The sequence below is a fragment of the Symphalangus syndactylus genome, chromosome 21, assembly GCF_028878055.3.
Source record: "Symphalangus syndactylus isolate Jambi chromosome 21, NHGRI_mSymSyn1-v2.1_pri, whole genome shotgun sequence".
Classification (NCBI taxonomy): Eukaryota; Metazoa; Chordata; class Mammalia; order Primates; family Hylobatidae; genus Symphalangus; species Symphalangus syndactylus.
This window is the reverse complement of record NC_072443.2, coordinates 68,076,140-68,099,193: the sequence shown is the minus strand read 5'-3', so window position 1 is coordinate 68,099,193 and position 23,054 is coordinate 68,076,140. Positions and strand designations below refer to the sequence as shown.

Sequence of the window (23,054 nt, the reverse complement as noted above, 5' to 3'; positions counted from 1 at the left end):
GCTAGTCTCTTAAATTATTTTTATTGTAATACACATATACATTTCATAATATTAAATCATAAAAGCAGCAGTAAGGATTATGATGAAAGAAAGTATTAAAATGAGCCTGGAAGAAAGCTTGGATTTGGCTTCCTAATCCTGCAGTTAACTTGCTGTGCCCTTCGCCATTTATTTCACTCTCTGTACCTCAGGTTCTTCACCAAAGAAATGAAAGAGGCAGGCAAATTGTTGTGCTAGTTCTTTCCTGGATATAACATTTTTGTAATCCATATCTTGAGTTCAGATGATAAATTCAATATGTTACTTACAGGCAAAAAAGAATAGACTATATGCTATAATATTAATTCTCTCAAAAAGTGCAAAAACATTATATTCGAGTCATCTTCTCTCTGTAAATTCAGAGATTTTGATCAATCAAGGTTTTATTGGTATTAGTTACATTTATAGGAATAAGTAGGCAAAGGTGCTATCATTTAAATGTGGAATGTAGTTATTCGTGCTGTGCCTGTTTGGCTGATGTGAAGTTTGTCTAGTCCTCTGTGATTGATGCAGACTGTTTTCTGTGCATCCAATCACACTGAGGCTTTCTATCTACAATTTAGTTGACTGTATTGATCAAATTAATGGAATGATTACTGCATTTGTACTTATTTAGTGCAGTGTAAGCTTAACTGCTGAAAGGAATTATTCTTTTTCGACTACAATTTAGTGCACTAGTGCTCTAGGGCACCCATTAATATTCCAGTAAAGTTCACTTCTTAAAACTTTAGTCTGCACAAGGAACACCTAAGTAATGGCCTGTTGTTTAAATTAATGGAAAAAAAAGGACTCAGACACAAATTCTCCTCCCAAGTAAATGTTAACATAGTTGATTTAGTCATACCCCTGTTTGGAATAACATCGTATTTCCAAGCCTTCTCCATAATGCATATTATTATTTAAGGTAGGAAGAATAGAAAACCAAAGTTGAGAATTTTTTTTTCTTTGACTTGACAAAAGCAAAACTTATATAGAAGAAAGCCCAATATTATGCATTAATGTCAACATCTGCCAAACAGTGATATATTCCTTTGACATTAAATTATTCACAAAGAAATTCAGAGAAGAGTGTGAAAGATTTATGTTATGTATATTTTTAGTCATCATTTAATGTTTCTATATAATTTGGCTACATCATGCAACAGGGGTATTTTTCTGTAACCCCCTCCTCCCCTCCCTGGCACACACACACCCACGAACCAGACATATCTAATTGTTAGATTCTCCAAGTTGCTAACTGTTAGAAACCCTTCCAGATGGCTGAAACATAGCTACGGTAACTGAATATTTTAACAATCTGGCCACAGTTTTCTTGACTATAAAACCAAACCTTTCAAAAGAATTGCAAGAGTTGCAAAAAAAGAAATCAAAGATGTAAAATTAATTATGCAATTTAAAATGTTGACTACAGGACTCCAAAGGAATATAGATTTCCTGAACGAATTGTTCTCACTACTCATAAAACAGCTATTAGCACTATTGAGATGTAAATGATGTTTTTATGAGGAGCTTTTAATCCTCTCTCTTTAGTAAGAAGCTATTAAATGTACCTTCAGTTGTATGTTTTTGGAGTTTCTCTTTACCTATGCACGTGAAAAACAAATTGAGCTTAAGAAGTCTTTACTTTTTTTTCTAAAGTGTGGAGGTAATAAATAAAAACTTTGTTAGTCATCTGGATGGATGAGCTCGTGTTTATTCAGTTTTTTCTGCCTTCCTGCACCCTCTCCTTTTCCTTTTTTGTCTCTTTTTTAGAAGCCCAAATTAAATAACAAGGATTTGCCATGTGAGAAAATAGCAATGCTATTATATATTTTGAAAATCTACTCCATTCTGAAAACACCCATTGTGCTTAAGTAAAATCATGGATTGGATTGGATTCTTTCTGTATGTGCAGTGTCTTTCCTATTACTAAACACAATCAAATCCTATGAGCCTGTAATTTAGGTTGCAACATCCTAAATATGAAATCATACTGCACTTTAAATCCTATAATATGTATGAGCAAAAGCAGCCAGGATGTCTTGGCTAGGTACAACTGTATATTCTAAATATCTAAGATGTGATTAATTACATATTCAATAAAAAGAGATACAGTGACATCTGAAACAGTCTACATCCAGAAATCAAAATATAATCACAATCACATTTCAATAGATTATTTAAAAATAAGCTCCCACCAATAATTTTTATGTTGTCAACTTTTGAATTATTTAAAGCCTTTGAATTTTAGTAAGTGAAATAGGAAAGCATTTATATATAATTATAGAGCCATAATATAATCCAAAATGTTTTTGCATTTTCAAAGGTTGTCATAAAATCAAATGCAACTCAGTCATTAATATACTTGAGAAATCTTTGTTTTCAAATAACAAATCTAAAATGCTGCAATTAAATCCAATTTTTGTTGAACCTAACAATTTTTGTTTTATTAAAATAGAGATTTTAATAAGAACCTGTGAAGAAACAGTTTTACTAAAAATAACCACTGTGTTGTATGTTTTATAGGTACCAACTTTGTTTTATTTTGTTTTTTTTCCTAGTGATAAACATCTCTATTTAGCTTGCTTAATATATAGTCCCAATGTTCAGACATTTGCATCTGTTTCCAGCAACACAGGAAATATTTATCATTTTATTTTTGTATTTACAATTATGAGAAAATGCATAAAGTTTCAACATAAGCAATTTTCATCTGTTACCATATGTCTTAGGATAATAGATAAAATAATGGGTTTCTATGAGGTTGGTTTTTTTCCTCAGAATTTTTGGTTTTAAGGCTCAAGAAGCAGCTGTTTCTGAGCAGAACAAGCTTGACTCAAGTCTCTCTCAATATTACATGGCTCAGGACCAGCTTACTTCTATAGGAATAACGGATGAAAAGCATCAAAGTAAATGTTCAAGCAATTATAAAGAAAGCTTATAAAGAAGGATTAAGGTACAGTGAAGAAGCCTAGTGAATGCTCAGAACTTCTTGAGTCAGTTGATAAATATTGGAGGAGCTTGGATTTGGAAGCATAAATTGAATTGGCCTTCTTTCCTGTCTTTGGTACAAATTCATAAGATAACACTAAATTAGAAACAAAAGTCACATGACTTCAGAGTCTTAATGTTGCTCATCCATAGTTGCTGTGTATTTATCTATGGAATGGCAAGAACAGAAACTGGAGCTCCCTTTGCTGGTGGCCCTGGGCAAGTTAGGCAACTTCTCCAAATCTCAGCCCTCTGTCTGTAAGATGAAAGGATTGCGTGATGTGATAATTTAGGACCTCTTTCAGTAATACTAATATTACTAATAGTCCTAATAGTAAATATCCTAATGGCAATAGTAATTATTCATGAAGATTTACAGAAATATCATTGCTTGATTTTCTTTATTTCTGCATACATTGAAAGCAATAGTTGTAATTTTCTACTGTAGATATGATATGCTATAATGTTCATGTTCATGGAATATTTTTCTCTAACTTACAGATATTTAATTTTATATTGGTTGTATTAAAATAACCAGAAAAAAAGTAAGGATATCATAAAAAAAATGCAAAATAGACAAAAATAAACCTTCACCTCAGAAAATGATCACAGTTTATAATTTGGACTAGTGTATTTTAAACCAAGTGACTAAATATTTACAGGTAGTACAGCTTATGAATACAGATATTTAACTTGGAATTTAACAAGTACACACCCTGTGGAGTAATTACAAAGGCACTTATCTCACTTGGACTTGAACTTGCCAAGGCTAGTTGTGTACTTTTGTTTCTTCTGGTGAACTTACAGTTATTTCCTTTTTACATAATCCTCTTTTTCCTCATTTACTTAGAAAAATTTTAATGATATTTTTTCATTTTATACATACATATATCTTTGAAGACTTTCCTTTTTGACTAAAAATGGAAATCTAACATATCTTTGGGGAAATAACCAAACTACACTTGATGGGAGTTGCTACCTGCAGGTTTTGTACAATTTTCTCTGAAATCAAATTACCCAAACCATCGACACTTTAATCTAAACCTTTTATTTACCCCTGACATAGCAATATTCATGAAGTTATAAAACATGGAAATAATGTTTGAAGTCAAGTAAGATGCGTCATCTATTTCTGACATACTTTGTAGTATTGTAATACTGGAGCATTAGGGCATAAAAAGATACAAGTAATTTTAAGGTACCTTTTGCTGCTTTGCTTTGACTGCAGAAAGCTAAACACTGCTTTTGGGCTTCTCTCTCCTCTCTTACAAAAAAAACTCTAGGAAATAATATTTTTCAAATTGATTATATATATAAATGCTATAAGATCACTAAGAAATATTCAAAATAAGCATTAAACATTTTAAATAGTTTTATTTTAAAAATTCTTAAAATATAATTCTTGTGTATCCACCTGTTTTAGATGCCATGCTGCAGCTTGAAAATAACCTGTAGTCAGCTCTAAATAAACTCACCATCTGCTTATTCTTCCCTCATTTTTTCCTAGTGGGGTAGCTACTTGTATAGCTAAATAAAGTGGTTGTATATAACTATTTTTAGTATGTTGATTTATTATACATGCTGAGTTCAAATTAAACACAAACACACGCGTGCACGCACACGCACACACACCATACAACACAAAAGCAGCTCCTGCCTTGCTTTGCAGAGCAAGTTTACCAAAAAGAGCTACTATGAAACCCTTTGTGGTGTCTGCCCTCTGCTGGTGCAAAGTAGAAATACAGGCCTTAACATTTTTGGACTTTTTGACATAGATCACATCTCTCATGAGCTCTTCACTTTATATCCAGAGCCTCCTCGCTGGACAAAGAAGCCTCAGAGTGCTGTGTATAGCACCGGAAGCAATGGCATCTTGTTATGTGAGGCTGAAGGAGAACCTCAACCAACAATCAAGTGGAGAGTCAATGGCTCCCCAATTGACAGTAAGTTTAAAAAGCAATTGCAATGCAATGCTGAAGGCCCTGGTTTGATGGGGTTAATGATGGTCAGACATGTGTGTAAAATGAAGTTGGTATGTGGTTGGATTAGCAGGACAGATATAACCGGCAAATCAGAAATTGCTCATTTCTAAGCAATTTTGTTGTTGAGACTTGATATTCATGGAAGAGCCATAGATAATATTTATACTGCTTGGGCCCTTTCATAAATTATATATAAGAATAAAGATTTTTAATTTTAAAAAAGAAAATTGAATGAGAAAGAGGATGCATCCAAGGAAAAAAGCCAGTTATTGTTCCTCTCCCTAAGAAGAAACAGAACAGGAGCCTAGCGGCTGAGGGCACAGGTTCAAAGTGAGGATCTCCCTTGGGCTCAGGCGACAGTAACACCTGTCCTGGGCTCTGTCCTTTTAAGGGACTTGCTCTGGTCATCCTCTGGTCCTGCTTGTCTCCATGATTTGAAAGCATCCTCAGGGAAAAGGAGGCATCCCAAATCTGAACCTAGTCCCATTACTGCCTGTTTGCTACCAACCTCAAGCACGAAGACCTGAAAATCCCCATGCCCGGTCCACCCTGAGCCCACTCCAAATGGGCTGGCAGGGAAAGACAGGAATGGCCCAGCACTGAGGGCCAACTCTCCCCATTTCACCATGCTCAGCATAGAGCTCCAAGGAGTCCTGAAATCTTCCACTGGAACCTAGAGCTCAGATTATTTTGGATGTCCTTGTTCAGGAAGAAGTACAGAACATATTTTTATGTGTCAATTGCTTAATTAAGAGCAGGTAAAATAGTGGCTTCCATTTGTCCTTTTGCTCTGGGGCCTGCACAAGTGTGAGCCACTTGGTGGGTAACAGACCTGGGGTCCCATCTAGGATGTGTACCTTGCCACCTGTTTCATCTTGAGGTGTTTTCTGAATCTCCGCAAGCGTACGTTTTTTAAACTGCATGATGGAGATAGTGGCGGTTGGTTGTGATTGAATGAAAAAAAAAAAATGTAGCCAGCTGCCTAGGGCAGTGATTCATCTGTAGAGCACTGTGATGGTTTATAAACTCTGGAGCCAGACTGCCTGTGTTTGCATACTGGCTCTACCACTTACTAGCTGTGTGACGGGGAGTATCACTGACCGTCTTCAAACCCGTTTCTTCATCAGTAAGTTGGGATAAAAATAACACTGACTCATGGGGTCGTTTTGTGGATTAAAGGAAACATCATGCAGAGAATGCTTAGCATGGGCACTGCCACAAAAACAGCACCCCGTAAGGTATGGTTGATTGGTATTGTTTTCCCATAACAGACACTCAGGAAACCTTAGTCCTCATTATTATTATCTTCAGATTTGGGATTTTTCTCTTCATCTCTTTAGGGAACAGAATAAAAAATGAAAAATAATAACGAGGTTTTGGGTAGACAAAGGGAAATGAAAGCAACTTTTGTTTATAATGAATGTTCAGGTTACAAAAGTAAGGAACACATTCTCCGAAACACAAAATCATAAAATATTATATTTGGATGGTATTTGTTTACAAAAGACATTCATAAATTACTTAGAATCCTCAAAAGAACTTTATAAACGAGGTGCTATTATTCATATTTAACTGATTGATTCATTCAATAATATTTATGGGGTACCTCCTATGTTCCCGGCACTGGACTTCATGCTTGAGATACAACAGTGAATAAAATGGATGGAATCCTTGCTCTCCTGCCATTGGACAAATAACACATGAGTGTGTACTGTGATGTGGTAAAGCAGAAAAAAGCTGGGTAAGGGTAGTGCCTGAAAGAGGTTCAGGACCCAGAGTTGCAATCTTATTTTAAGATCATAACAGTAAGACCCCTGTGGTAATTTATCTTTGAGTAGAGATCGGAAGGAGGTGAGGAAGTCAGCCGTGTAAATAGCAGTGAAAGTGCTGTCTCAGTGGAGAGGTGTGTTGAGGAAGAGAAAAGAGGTGAGTGTGACTAAAGCTGAGGGAGTGCAAGGGGCGGTCGTAGGCCACCAGATCCGCCACCAGGGGAAGGGGCCAGAGCTTAGGTAAAGATGAACACTGAAGTAGGGCCTTGGGATTTTGAGAATACACTAGGCAGCTCTTGGAGGATTTTAAGCAGAAGAGTGACACAATCTAATTTACATTTTTACAAGGTATTTTCCTGGCCTTTGGATGGAGAATGGACTGTGTGATTGATTCTAGGTAGGAGGCCGTCTGAGAGGCTCTGCATTCAGGGCTAGATGGTTAGCTTCTGGATTTATTTTGAAATTAAGCCAATAGGTTTGTTAATGGATGAGGAGGTCAAGGCTGAAAATAAACTTACGCAAGACCACACAGCTGAATAATGGTAGACTTCAAACCAAAGCCAGGTCGCTGGAATCCAAGCTCTGTGTTCTGTTCACAGCTTTTGGCCATGGCTCTCCTTGTTGCCCTGCAAACAGGTCATAAACTTTTATAGGTTGGGATATTTGATGACTGTGTGTTGGTTAAAGGATTTGAAATCTCTTTAAGATTATTTTAGTTGTAGGGATTATATATCCTTTCCCCATGTTACTTCAAAATTAAATCAAAATGATTGCTATTATTGATTATCGGCCTAACCGTTTTCACATGCTTTGCATATGATATTTCTGAACCTCGTAGCAGCTTGAAAAATAGATTCTGTTATTCTCCATTGGCAACTGAGGCTCAGAGAGGTTACATTACTTACTGGAGAATGCAACCCAGGTACATTTAAAACCAGGAACTGAACCCAGGAAGGATTAACTCCAGAGCTGAAGTTTCATCCACTTTATTGCATGATTTCTCACAGGGTTGACCAAAGGCAAAACTAAGAAAGAATTTCTGAAGTATGTCAGGACTAGTGTGTTTTATAAAGACTTGGCTTTCTTGAATCCTGGGAGCTTCTGTTAGCCTTTGTCAATACACAACAATTTCCATACCCATGCCAACAGGCAGATTTAAGCAATGTTTAATTACTTAAATAAAGTATCATTTAAATAGTCTAATTTCTTACTTTTGTAATGCAGTGTTAATTCAGAGCCATGCATGGATCAGATGGGATAAGGAGAACTAAATGGGAGGATGGCACTAACTCTGAAAGACTTAGGACCCTGAGTGGGGTGTGGAAGTGAAGAACGGGATTAGAGACTCAGTGCTCTGCAGCATTCCTAAAGAGTTTAGCCTTTAAAAACTTGGAAGAGCTACTCATCTTGCTAATTTGCAAGAAATAAGTGATAAATTGTTCAACAGGATTGTATTAGTTTTCTAACATTGCTATAACAAATTAAATTACCATAAACTTGGTGGCTTAAATAGTGCATATATACTATTTTACATTTCTGTAAAAGTCCAACACGAGTCTTGGCTAAAATCAAAATGTCAGCAGTACCATGTCCTGGAAGTGCTTGGAGAGCATTCCTTTGTTTGCCTTTTCCAGCTTTTCCAGGCTGCCCACATTCGCTGGCTCCCTTCCGCCATTTTCAAAGCCAGCTACACTGCATCTCTCTGACCATCCTTCCGTGGTCACATTTCCCTCTGACCATAGCCAAGAAAGGCCTTCTGATTTTCAGGAGCTTTGTGATTACATTGAGCCCACTTGGGTCATCCAGATGTAGGAAATAATTTTCCGACCTCAATGTCGTCAATCTTAAATCACATCTGTAAGTCCCTTTTTTTCCATGTAAAGTAACAAAGTCATACATTCCGGGACTTAGAACGTGTACATCTTTCAAGGACTATTGTTTTGCCTACTTACAGGGGCCTTTCAGGAATAAAGGTTGCCCAACCTAACATTTTAAGTCATTCCAACAAGTATTTACTGACTGGATTTTCTGTGGTATCTGCTCTTTGGGCAGTGGGGACACACTGCACAACCTCACAGTGAGGTCCTGCCCTTAGAGAGCTCACAGTCAAGTGAAAAAAATATTCATTTATGACTCCCAGGCAGAAAAAGATGTGTAAGTCTTTTATTTTCATATGTAATATTCATGTTTTCTAGAACCTAAAACTTAGTATAGTCATTATCTCGTATATGGAGACACAGTCAGAAAAGTGGAATTCGACTGATTAATCTTGTAATGTCCTTTAAACTAAAAATTTTTGCATTTGTGCCCCTCCCTTGACATTTCCAGCCAACATGTTTTCCTTCCCACTGGATTTATATATATATATAAAATATATATTATATATATTATATACAGATATCGTATTATTATATATAATACGATATCTGTATATAATATAGACAGAGAGATAGATATACACATATATAGTATCATAGAAAGGGCAGGGCTTTTAGAGTCAGCAAAGTGGCCAAATGTTGTGGGATGTGTCATTCAACTTCTCTGGAATCCAGTCCCCTCACCTTTAAAATGGCCATGTAAATGCTGATCCATAAGTTCTGAGCAGTGTCAATGAGATATTGCATGTGCCACATCCAACAGAGTTTTTGGTCCTTAAATTCATCAGAAATGTTAGGTACTCTTTTTTTTCTTCTTTTTCTTTTTCTTTTTTTTTCTTTTTTTTTTTTTTTTTAAAGAGTCTCTCTCCATCACCCAGGCTGGAGTGCAGTGGCGAGGTCTTGGCTCACTGTAACCTCCACCTCCTGGGTTCAAGTGATTCTCCTGCCTAGCCTCCTGAGTAGCTGGGGTTATAGGAGCGCACCACCACACCTGGCTGATTTTTGTATTTTTAGTGGAGACAGAGTTTTGCCATGTTGACCAGGCTGGTCTTGAACTCCTGACCTCAAGTGATCCATCTGCCTCAGCCTCCCAAAGTGCTGGGGTTACAGATATGAGCCACCGTGCCCAGCCTCATGTTAGGTATTCTCATTTCCAAAAGATATTTCCAGAATTATACTTGGATCAGGAGTGTGGAAGGTTTTATTGCCCCAAAGTAGAAAATCTGGCCCTTTTTCTCAAGAAGGGTTTAGTCTTACTGGGAAAATGAAATATACAAGCAATGTACATGAAGTGGTTAAATAGTGAAGCAAGGCAAATGAAATGAATGGTGCAGATCAGAAAACTGTAGAGAGGCAGAGAACTGAAACGGGAACAAAAGTGTCAAAGGGGAAAATAGCAGCCAGTACTGGTAGCTTGGGAGATCATGATGTGTTGACCATGTGACTTGTGCCAGGCAGCATCAGTATCTAAATTCAGAAGAGTGACAGAGTGTCACTTCATCATAGGTCTTGAATGCCTAAAGGATAATCTGTGATAGTACTATGAGTATAGGTATGGAAAGTCTGGGAGCTCCAGATGAGCAGATATTTTGTGGCTAAATATTAACTTGAAAGATAATTGAAAATTCACATGGATCTGGAAAGAAAAGTCCATAGTTGATGTTCAGAAAACCTAAAGAATTGGCTTCAGTGAACTATTAGTCACCCTAAACTGGTTTTAAAATATAAATACTGTGTGACATGTTTAATAAATCATGTATAAATATTTTATGTCCTGTTCTTTATCAAACTGACATTCTTTAATCTCTTTCAGATCATCCATTTGCTGGTGATGTTGTCTTCCCCAGGGAAATCAGTTTTACCAACCTTCAACCAAATCATACTGCTGTGTACCAGTGTGAAGCCTCAAATGTCCATGGAACTATCCTTGCCAATGCCAATATTGATGTTGTGGGTGAGTGTGCCTGGGAGCTGACTTAACCTGCTATTTTCCTAAGGAAAATGGTCAAGGTCATGTTCAGAAGTGTATTAACTCTTGACACATAATATATGGAGGGAAAAATCAAACTACTTTTCACCATACATTTGAGTTTTAGCCTTCACACTGAAATTATACTTTCAAAAATGTATTGAATGGGGATACTTTTATAATTCAAGACAGACACCATAATATTCCGCTGTTTTCTATTTGTATTAATATGGCTAGGACATAGAAAAATTTAGTTTGCATATCTTTCTTCCACGAAAGTTTAAAACTGCATTTATGTTATTTTCAAATAGATGTCCGTCCATTGATACAAACCAAAGATGGAGAAAATTATGCTACAGTGGTTGGGTACAATGCTTTCTTACATTGCGAGTTCTTTGCTTCACCTGAGGCAGTCGTGTCCTGGTAAGCTGGTGGCGCATGGTTTTCTTAAAAGAGTGTCAATTGTAGATTTGACCTTGTTTCTTCATCCGTCATTTGACAGGCTGTATTGTGTCTATATTGGTACATGTACCCAGTGCCTCTGAGACATAAGGTAACAAACTTACCGTCCAGGAAATTAGCTCTTCTGAAAACATTGGCTAGATTTCTATGATTTTCTCACATAGAGACATACAGAGAGCCAGTTGTGTTCATAAAGAAAAGCAGAGAATTGAAGAGATTACAGAGACAATGTTAAAGGTAGTTTTGGTTTTTCGTTATGGGGTACCACAAGGTCATGTTTTACTGTATTATTGTTGTTTTGGGATTATCTAAATGATTATCTAAGCTCTCATTTAATTCCAAATGCATGTGCTTTAGACTTTTCCAGCATTTATTTTGATTTTAATTTCAATGAATTAATTGGTATCCTAAGTCCAAAGACATTATCAATATGGATCTACCTTATTAGTTACTTTACTGAAAAAGCTTGGTTAAATAGTTCTTGAATAATTTTGTCATTGGTCTGTAGGGCAGGGTGAGATGAGTGACCCCAGGTCATACATTTATAGGGTCAGATATTGCCTTTATTTTAAATCATGATACACATTTTGTTCGTCATGGGTTTTTTGCATTATTCTGATTTTTCAAAATACTCGATTGAAATGTTATTTGCCTTGCTTACTGAGATGTTTGGCACCTTGTTAAATTTTGCATCTGAGGCAAGCCTCCCACTTGCCTCAGCCTAGTCCCTGTCCTGTATGATCCTGCATGGACCGTATCCACAGCTTATCCTTAAAAAAAAAAAAACAAAAAACTCAAGCAGTCACTTATTGTGAAATGTACAGGGTAAATCAGGCTGTAGCAGCAAAGGCTTGGAAATGGATGAATGTTGGAGGAAATGGCTCTGGGGCTGATAGGGTAAATGTAATCCATGTCCACAGGACAGGCAAGACTCCCTGGCTTATAATATTTCTGAATGACCAATGTTCTCCCGGGACAGCAGGAGGTTTGAAAGGTTCATTATCTCTTTCAATTACTAGCTTTCCCATTTAGTACCCTGGAGCAATCATTAAGTAAAGAGTTCACCACCAGTAAGCCAGAAAATATTTATTAAGCTCTGAGGACACATGCAAACCGGTGCTGGTGGCTATGACAAATACAGCAGAAGCACGGAGTGTGGACTTGGATTTTCTCTAGCCACAGTCTATTTGGGTAGATAAGATATACATTCATGGTCCATTTTGAGAAAAATATGAAACTCAGCGGAACATTTCATAAGGTTTGCTAAGCTATTGAAAGGGGATTTTTCCCTATCTCAGATGGATGTATGCTTTCTTTGTCCATAGGCAGAAGGTGGAAGAAGTGAAACCACTGGAGGGCAGGCAGTATCATATCTATGAAAATGGCACATTGCAGATCAACAGAACCACCGAAGATGATGCTGGGTCATACTCATGTTGGGTAGAAAATGCTATAGGAAAAACTGCAGTCACAGCCAATTTGGATATTAGAAGTATTTTTATTTCACTGTTACTTTGCATGAATTGTCACATGGGTTCAGTCTGTCTTCAGTTGCCCAAATGGAGTAATACAATTTAAGTTGGAGTACCAGATAAAGTTCTTTGAACCATTTTTCAAAATTCCTAGATTGGGTTTCATCTAAAAGATTATTGCAAGAATTACAGGGTATGCCAATGATATGTGCACAGCTTCATCCTATTTTAAGAGGGAGCCAGGTGTCCTTAGTGACAGATGGCTGTCAATATTTAAAAATTACCTATTAACCATACTACACGATATTTCTGTAACTATATTTTATTTCCAAAGCCAACTCAAGGTAATCAAGTTTTTGAGCTAAAGATTTCACAAACTCATAACTTTATAATGACTGAGGCATGACAGAATGAGGAGGGTTTTTGATCCTCTTTTTGAGTCATAAACAGCTTTGTATTATTCCTTCTCACTTCAGGGCACAGTCCTGGGAGCTGTTAATAGTTTCTTGGGCTTCACTGATATTTTGATTTTAATATTGCTCAGAGAATCTTCAAGAAAACACAAAACAGAAAGGATCTTCTGTATCAAAAAGGCGCATTTTTGTTTCTTCTATCATGTCCATATCCCAGCCTGCTTCTCACTTCCACCTAGATAAGGGAGAGCATATTTGTTTGATCATCTGTTTTCACTGATGCCACTTTTCCTCATACATATTCTGCTGTTGTATCCACTGATGTCTTTTTTTTTTTTTTTTTGAGACGGAGTCTCGCTCTGTCACCCAGGCTGGAGTGCAGTGGCGCAATCTCGGCTCACTGCAAGCTCCGCCTCCCGGGTTCACGCCATTCTCCTGCCTCAGCCTCTCCGAGTAGCTGGGACTACAGGTGCCCGCCACCACGCCCGGCTAATTTTTTGTATTTTTAGTAGAGACGGGGTTTCACCGTGGTCTCGATCTCCTGACCTCGTGATCCGCCCGCCTCGGCCTCCCAAAGTGCTGGGATTACAAGCGTGAGCCACCGCGCCCGGCCATCCACTGATGTCTTGACATTTCTCTCTTCCCATATATATCCTTCTTTCCTTCTTTTTTCATCCTGTTTTCCTTTTCTTTTGCCTTACATCCTTTTCTTATTTTATAGTATTTGTCTCTTTCTGTGCCCTAAGTAAATCAATGTGCCAGCCCCACAGACTATATTTTTAAAGCACTCGAATATTCTCCCGCAATATCTACTTATCTCTGATGTCTTCTACATTTTCAAGTGTCAGGTACACTTTTCAGGATGCCCTCATGAAGTCACTGAAGATGGTGATGATTGTTTTTGTACTTCAAAAAGTAAACCTATATCAAGGTTAAGCAACTCAGCTAGGCGTAAGGAGCGTGAAACCTCGAATCTAAATGGAACTTTGCACTCCTCTTGCCCAACACAGTGCTTGGCCCAAAATGGACCTCAAAACTGCTAGTGGCCAGAGAGATGGACAAGTTTAGAAAGTTTCAATATGCTGTAGTGTCTGTTTTATATGTTAAAAATATATACGAATCATATCAATGGAGGATTAAGGACACTTTTTTTTTACATATACAAAAGGCATGTTGAGAATGGAGTTAAGTGAGAGCCTATATAGTATAGTGATTGAGAGCGTGAGTTTTAGTCTTGGGCAGATTTGGGTTCAAATCCTGGTTCAGCCCCTTACTGGTTAGGAGACTTTGTCTTATGGCTCAATTTCATTTTAGCCTTAAATTATTTTCTCTGTAAAGTGGGAGTATTAATATTCATAAAGTTGTTATAATTATAAAATGCCACAATGAATATGCATTACTTAGCAGAGCCCCGATAGAGAAGTGTTTATTACATTGTATCTATTATTATTAAGTGAATTTCTGGCTTTAAATTTAGAATTAGAAGTAGGATGTCAAATAATTCACTTAAAATTAATTCAATTTAATAGTCTCTTCAAGTTTTGTGCCTGGAATAACAATTAATTTTATTAATACTTTCCATTTTTAGCCAGTTCCTTGAGAAAAATGTACATTGCCAATATCAGAGTATAATTATGGAATTGGAGGTCAGCTTGTGCAGTTGGTCTCTGGGAGGTCTGCAAAATGCCAAATGCCACATTAAGAGTATACTTACTTTTAATATAGCATTAAAGAGTAAGGACTGCATGTTTTAAAACAGTCATAATGAAGCAAACTTTTTTTTTAAGGCAGCCATATACCAATCTTTGAGTTTCCTAATGTTGATAACTACAAATTTATTTTTGTTTCAAACTGTCGCTCCCTGTAATTCATTCAGAAGGAGATTTAACAATATGTATTGAGTGCCTATGGTGTACAGGCTCCCTTCTAGGCTCTGGAGATACCGCAGTGTTACGAAACAGTCACAGGCCCTACTTTCCTGAGGCTTACTTTCTAGTTCCCCACCTTCATGTTGATAGTTCACCCATTCATGGGCTTAAACATTTACCCTCACGTTTCTGAATTAATAACAAACACGCTAATAGAAAATCAAATATCTTCCCCTTTTCCTTTACAGTGCTTTGATTATATATCCAGAAGCTCTTGAAGGAGAAATTATGTTATTTTCAACTTCTAGAGACATGTGTTTGCTTATACTTTGCTTACTCCCTTCCCCAAGAAATAATGAAGGAAATTCCTAAACTATTAGTTGATATTTCCACTTAAATTTTGTCAGATGTCCAAGCCTGGATGGAAAGAAAATAATAATGATATACAATGTTAGGAAATTACAGTGGGACAAACCCTACATGAGGATTGGACTGTTATGGTGACAGTTTGGGTTACTTAAATTGCAGGAACTTAATAACAAAGTAAGCCATGCTTAGTTCTAACTAATATCTTTGTTTGGTAAAAACAGATGCTACAAAACTTAGAGTTTCTCCTAAGAATCCTCGTATCCCCAAATTGCATATGCTTGAATTACATTGTGAAAGCAAATGTGACTCACATTTGAAACACAGTTTGAAATTGTCCTGGAGTAAAGATGGAGAAGCCTTTGAAATTAATGGCACAGAAGATGGCAGGTAGGTAAACTATCATGATATGTCATAATATTTGCTTGGGGTGAACACCTTGCATTTGATAAAAAAGGTTCTAGGTCGGGCGCAGTGACTCACGCTTGTGATCCTAGCACTTTGGGAGACCGAGGCGAGTGGATCACTTGAGGTCAGGAGTTCGAGACTAGCCTGACCAACATGGTGAAACCCCGTCTCTACTAAAAGTAAAAAATTAGCCAGGCTTGATGGCGCGTGCCTGTAATCCCAGCTACTCGAGAGGCTGGGGCACAAGAATCACTTGAACTCAGGAGGCAGAGTTTGCGGTGAGCTGAGATCACACCACTGCACTCCAGCCCAGGGGCACAGAGAGACTCTCTCTCAAAAAAAAAAAAAAAAAAAAAAGTTCTAAAAGTATTCATACTGAAATAAAAACAAAAACTCAGTAATATTTCTGTCTTCAAGTCACTTCACTCTCCTATCATATGTTTATCATCCTGTTTTTGCTACTGACTTTTCATGTAACATCTACCATTCTATTAGTGCGTGAAATAGAAACCGCTCTAAGTAACTGATGAAGAATTGCATGGGCTTGGATGCTTGCAAAAAAAGGCTGAGAACTGCATGGGCTTGGGTGCTTGCAAAAAAAGACTGGAGGAGCTAGGCCTAGAAGAGGCTGCATACTAGTCTTCTAGGTTCTTGATCACAGGGCACTGCAGCTGCAATCCAGGTGTCTGGAAACTGCTGCCATCTTCATGGCCGCCTCACCCCGTTGGTACTACTCGTAAGTCCTGCCACTGCCAACTCTCATGTCTGCCAGAACCACTGTCTGTTCCCACTGGCCCAGAGAAGATGGTGTCCATTTCCTTCTACTTTTCAATCTCACATGAGTTTATTTAACTCACTAGCAAAACCTAAATCATATCTGGGATTCTTCCTGCCAGAAAGAACTGAGAAGTACACCTTTGAGTCTTCCAAACTCTGTGTAGAGAATGTAGACAAAATATAAAAGAGAGCATATACAGGAAAGTGTGAATGGATGCTTAATAGCACTAGATGATATTAAGAACATCAAAGAAATAAAAAGTCCGCATTTGCTGAATGTCTACTCTCTTTTGAAAATATGAGAAAGTCGGCTTTGCGTCCTTTTGCATTGTTACCATGTAAGGGTTAAAATTTAACTATCTTGGAGCCAAATCTCACCTCTCATTAGTTTTGTAATTTATTACCCTGTAAAACTACAAATCTGAAAATGTTTAGGTAGGACATATGCCGCTGGCATGAGACAGCGACACTGCTGTGGGTACGGTCATGAGTGCTGAAGCTCAAAGGCTCAGATTCACATCTCAGCTCAGTCACATTACATCTTTGAACGTAGACAAGCTGCTTAACATCTTTGTGCTTTAGTTTTAAATCCCGTAACATAGATGGAATTGAAAGTATTAAAAAGGTACTTTCATTATAGGGTTAACAATACCAAGTACTTAGAAAACATCAACGTACAGATCACTTAGAAAATACCAAGTGCACAGTCCATTTTTGCTCTTGTGATTTGTACTACTAACTTCATTTTTTTCCTTATGACAAATTTTTTAATTTTTGTTTTTCTTTATATCTTCTTTAAAAAATGGGATACATGAACAGAACGTACAGGTTTGTTACATAGGTATACATGTGCCATGATGGTTTGCTGCACCTATTGGCCTGTCCATACCCCAAAAGTCCCTGGTATGTGTGATTCCCCTCTCTATGTCCATGTGTTCTCATTGTTCTTCTCCCACTTGTTTGCTGAGGATGATGGCTTCCAGCTTCATCCATGTCCCTGAAAAGGACATGATCTCTTTCCTTTATGGTGTATATGTACCACATTTTCTTTATCCAGTCTATCACTGATGGGCCTTTATGTCAGTTTCATGTCTTTACTATTGTAAATAGTGCTACAATAAACATATATGTGCATGTGTCTTTATAGTAGAATGATATATATTCTCTTGGGTATATACCTAGTAATGTGATTGCTGGGTCAAATGGTATTTCTGGTTCTAGATCCTGGAGAAATCACCACACTGTCTTCCACAATGGTTGAACTAACTTACATTCCCACCAACAGTGTAAAAGTGTTCCTTTTTCTCCACAGCCTCACCAGCATCTGTTGTTTCTTGACTTTTCAATAATCACCATTCTGACTGGCATGAGATGGTATCTCATTGTGGTTTTGATTTGCATCTCTCTGATGATCGGTCATGTTGAGCATTTTTTCATGTTTGTTGGCCGTGTAAATGTCTTCTTTTGAGAAGTTTCTGTTCATATTGCCCATTTTTGATGGGGTTGTTTGTTTCTTGTAAATATGTTAAAGTTCCTTTTAAATTATGAATATTAGACCTTTGTCAGATGGGTAGATTGTAAAAATTTTCTTCCATTCTGTAGGTTGCCTATTCGCTCTGATGATAATTTCTTTTGCTATGCAGAAGTGCTTTAGTTTGGTTAGATCCCATTTGTAAATTTTGGCTTTTGTTGTAATTGCTTTTGGCATTTTCTGTTTTTTTTTTTTTTTTTTTTTTTTTTTTTTTTTGAGACGGAGTCTCGCTCTGTCGCCCAGGCTGGAGTGCAGTGGCGCAATTTCGGCTCACTGCAAGCTCCGCCTCCCAGGTTCACGCCATTCTCCTGCCTCAGCCTCTCTGAGTAGCTGGGACTACAGGCGCCCGCCACCACGCCCGGCTAATTTTTTTTATTTTTAGTAGAGGCGGGGTTTCACTGTGATCTCGATCTCCTGACCTTGTGATCCGCCCGCCTCAGCCTCCCAAAGTGCTGGGATTACAAGCGTGAGCCACCGCGCCCGGCGCTTTTGGCATTTTCATCATGAAGTCTTTGCCCATGCCTATGTACTGAATGGTACTGCCTAGGTTTTCTTCTAGGGTTTTTATGGTTTTGGCTTTTATATTTAAGTCTTTAATTCATCTCAAGTTAATTTTTCTGTAATGTGTAAGGAAGGGGTTCAGTTTCAGTTGTTTGCATATGGCTAGCCAGTTTTCCCAGCACCATTTGTTGAATAGGAGATCCTTTCCCCAGTGCTTGGATTTGTCAGTTTTGTCAAAGATCAGATGGTTGTAGATGTGTGGTGTTATTTTTGAGGTCTCTGTTCTGCTCCACTTGTCTATATGTCTGTTTTTGTACCAGTACCATGCTGTTTTGGTTACTGTAGCCTTGTAGTATAGTTTGAAGTCAGGTAGCGTGATGCCTCCAGCTTTGTTCTTTTTGCTTAGGATTGTTTTGGCTATATGGGGTCTTCTTTGATTCCATATGAAATTTAAAGTAGTTTTTTTCTAATTCTGTGTAGAATTTCAATGGTAGTTTGATGGGAATAGCATTGAATCTATAAATTACTTTGGGCAGTGTGGCCATTTTCATGATATTAATTCTTCGTATCCTTGAGGATGGGATTTTGTTTTTCATTTGTTTATGTCCTTCCTTATTTCCTTGAGCAGTGGTTTGTAGTTCTCCTTGAAGAGGTCCTTTGCATCCTTTGTTAGCTGTATTCCTAGGTATTTTCTTCTCTTTGTAGCAATTGTGAATGGGAGTTCATTTATGATTTGGCTGGCTGCTGGTCTATTGCTCATGTAAAGGAATGCTTATGATTTTTGCACATTGATTTTGTATCCTGAGACATTGCTGAAGTTGTTTATCAGTTCAAGGAGTTTTGGGGCTGAGACAATGGGGTTTTCTAAATATAAAATCATGTCATCTGCAAACACAGACAATTTGACTTCCTCTCTTCCTGTATGAATACCCTTTATTTTTTTCTTTTGTCTGGTTGCCCTGGCCAGAACTTCCAATACTATGTTGAATAGGAGTGGTGAGAGAGGGCATCCTTGTCTTGTACTGGTTTGCAAAGGGAATGCTTCCAGCTTTTGCCAATTCAATATGATATTGGCTCAGGGTTTATCATAAATAGCTCTTGTTATTTTGAGATGTGTTCCATCAATACCTAGTTAATTGAGAGTTTTTAACATGAAGGGGTGATGAATTTTATCAAAGGCCTTTTCTGCATCTGTTGAGATAATCATGTGGATTTTGTCTTTGGTTCTGTTTATGTGATGAATTACATTTATTGGTCTGAATATGTTGAATCAGACTTGAATCCCAAAGATGAAGCTGACATGTTCATGGTGGATACGTTTTTTGATGTCCTGCTGGATTCGGTCTGACAGTATTTTATTGAGGATTTTTGCATCAATGTTCATCAGCGATACTGGCCTGAAGTTTTCTTTTTTTGTTGTGTCTCTTCCAGGTTTTGGTATCAGGTTGATGCCGGCTTCACAAAATTAGTTAGGGAGGAGTTCCTCCTTTTCAACTGTATAGCATAGTTTCAGAAGGAATGGTATCAGCTCCTCTTTGTACTTCTGGTAGAATTTGGCTATGAATCCATCTGGTCCTTGGCTTTATTGGCTGGTAGACTATTAATTACTGCCTCAATTTCAGAATTTGTTATTGGTCTATTCAGGGATTCAACTTCTTCCTGATTTAGTATTGGGAGGGTGTATGTGTCCAGGAATATGTACCTTTCTCCTAGATTTTCTAGTTTATTTGCATAGAGGTGTTTATAGTATTCTTTGATGGTAGTTTGCATTTCTATGGGGTCAGTGGTGATGTACCCTTTATCATTTTTTATTGTGTCTATTTGATTCTTCTCTCTTTTCTTCTTTATCAGTCTAGCTAGTCGTCAATCTATGTTGTTAATTTTTTTCAAAAAAAAAAAAAAAACCCAGCTCCTGGCTTCATTGATTATTTGGAGGGTTTTTCATATCTCTATCTCCTTCAATTCTGCTCTGATTTTAGTTACTTCTTGTCTTCTGCTAGCTCTTGGATTAGTTTGCTCTTGTCTCTCTGGCTCTTTTAATTGTGATGTTAGCATGTGGATTTGAGATCTTTCTAGCTTTCTGATGTGGGCATTTAGTGCTATAAATTTCCCTCTTAACACTGCTTTAGCTGTATCCCACAGACTCTGATACATTGTGTCTTTGTTCTCATTGGTTTCAAAACACTTCTTAATTTCTGCCTTAATTTCATTATTTATCTAGGAGTCATTCAGGAGCAAGTTTATCAGTTTCCATGTAGTTGTGTGGTTTTCATGAGTTTCTTAATCCTGAGTTCTAATTTGATTGCATTGTGGTCTGAGAGACTGTTTGTTATGATTTACGGTTTTTTGTATTTGCTGAGGAGTGTTTTACTTCCAATTATGTGGTGAGTTTTAGAATAAGTGTGATGTGGTGCTGAGAAGAATGTATATTCTGTTGATTTGGGGTAGAGAGTTCTGTAGATGTCTATTAGGTCTGCTTGGTCCAGAGCTGGGTTCAAGTTCTGAATATCTTTGTTAATTTTCTGTCTCATTGATCTGTCTAATATTGACAGTGGTTTTAAAGTCTCCCACTATTATTGTGTGGGAGTCTAAGTCTCTTTGTATGTCTCTAAGAACTTGTTTTATGAATTTGCGTGCTCCTGTATTGGGTGCATATATATTTAGAATAGTTAACTCTTCTTGTTGAATTATTCGTTTACCACTATGTAATGCCCTTATTTGTCTTTTTTGATCTTTGTTGGTTTTAAGTTTGTTTTGTCAGGGACTAGGATTGCAATCCCTGCTTTGTTTTGCTTTCCATTTGCTTGGTAAATTTTCCTCCATCCCTTTATTTTGAGCCTATGTGTGTCTTTGCATGTGAGATGGGTCTCCTGAATACAGCACACAGATGAGTCTTGTCTCCTTATCTGATTTGCCAGTCTGTGACTTTTAATTGGGCTATTCAGTGCATTTACATTTAAGGTTAGTATTGTTATATGTGAATTTGATCCTGTCATCATGATGCTGTTTGCTCATTTTGCTCATTAGTTGGTGAAGTTTCTTCATCATGTCATTGGTCTTTATATTTTGGTGTGTTTTTGCATGACTGGTTCTGGTTTTTCCTTTCCATATTTAGTGCCTTTTTTCAGGAGATCTTGCAAGGCAGGCCTGGAGGTAATGAAATCTCTCAGCATTTGCTTGTCTGGAAAGGATTTTATTTCTCCTCCACTTGTCTTGTTTGACAGGATATGAAATTCTGGGCTGAAAATTCTTTTCTTTAAGAATATTGAATATTGGCCCCCACTTTCTTCTGGCGTGTACAGTTTCTGCTGAGAGGTCCATTGTTAGTCTGATGGGCTTCCCTTTGTAGGTGACCTGGCCTTTCTCTCTGGCTGCCTTGAACATTTTTTCCTTCATTTCAGCCTTAGAGAATCTGATGATTATGTGTCTTGGGGTTGATCTTCTCATGGAATATCTTAGTGGTGCACTCTGTATTTGCTCGATTTGCATGTTGGCCTGTGTTGCTAGGTTTGTTAAGTTCTCCTGGATAATATCTGGAAGTGTGTTTTTCAGCTTGTTTCCATTCTACCCATCTCCTTCAAGTACTCCAATCAGTTGTAGGTTCCGTTTTTTTATGAAGTCCCATATTTCTTGAAGGCTTTGTTCAGTCCTTTTCATTCTTTTTTCTCTAGTCTTGTCTGCACACCGTATTTCAGCAAGGTGGTCTTCTAACTCTCATATCCTTTCTTCCACTTGGTAGCTTTGGCTATTGATACTTGTGTATGCTTCACGAAGTTCTCCTGCTGTGTTTTTCAGCTCCATCAGGTCATTTATGTTCCTCTGTGAACTGGTTATTCTAGTTAGCAGCTCCTGTGACCTTTTATCAAGGTTCTTAGCGTCCTTGCATTGGGTTAGAACATGCTCAGCATGGTTTTTATTACCCATTCTCTGAAGCCTACTCCTGTCAATTCATCTGCCTCATCCTCCATCCAGTTCTGCGCTCTTACTGGAGAGATGTTGTCATCATTGGGAGGAGAGGCCTTTTGGGTTTTTAGAATTATTTTTTGTTGATTCTTTCTCAGCTTCATAAATTTGTCTAGCTTCTATCTTTGAGGCTGCTGACCCTTGGATGGGGTTTTTGTGGGAGATTTTGTTGTTGATGCTGTTGTTGTTGCTTTCTTTTCTTTCTTTTTTTTTTTTCTTTCAGTGGTCAGGTCCACCTTCTGTAGGGCTGCTGCAGTTTGCTGGGGGTCCACTTCAGTCCCTATTCATTTGGTTCACTCCTATGCCTGGAGATGTCACTTAAGGAGGCTGGAGAACAGCCAAGATGGGTGCCTGCTCCTTCTTGTGGGATCTCAGACCTCAAGGGTCACCAACCTGTTGGCAGTAGGATCCCTCCTATATAGGGTGTCTGACAAACCCCTGCTGGAGGGTCTCACCCAGTTGGGTGGCACGGGGAATAGGACCCGTCTAACAAAGCACTTTGTCCCCTGGTGGAGGGGATGTGCTTCACTAGGGGGAAATCGACTTGTCTGGGCTGCGTGGATTCCTCAGAACTACCAGGAGGAGAGGCTGAGTCTGCTGGTCTGCAGAGACCATGGCCACCCCTCCCCCTAGGGGCTCAGGCCCAGGGAGATCTGGGTTCTGTCCCTGAGCCTCTGCCTAGAGTTA

At 37.9% G+C, this 23,054-nt stretch overlaps 1 protein-coding gene across 12 annotated transcripts in view; it reads left to right on the top strand.

Moving 5' to 3' along the window:
- Positions 1-23,054, top strand: part of CHL1 (cell adhesion molecule L1 like) — a 214,700-nt gene that overhangs the window by 155,273 nt on the left and 36,373 nt on the right. For all 12 annotated transcript variants that reach the window (XM_055259527.2, XM_055259522.2, XM_063630735.1 and 9 more), the window contains 5 exons: positions 4,821-4,952; positions 10,451-10,591; positions 10,918-11,029; positions 12,394-12,560; positions 15,412-15,577. In XM_055259527.2, coding sequence (XP_055115502.2) covers positions 4,821-4,952; positions 10,451-10,591; positions 10,918-11,029; positions 12,394-12,560; positions 15,412-15,577 — 718 coding nt within the window. The remainder of the gene's footprint in view (positions 1-4,820; positions 4,953-10,450; positions 10,592-10,917; positions 11,030-12,393; positions 12,561-15,411; positions 15,578-23,054) is intronic.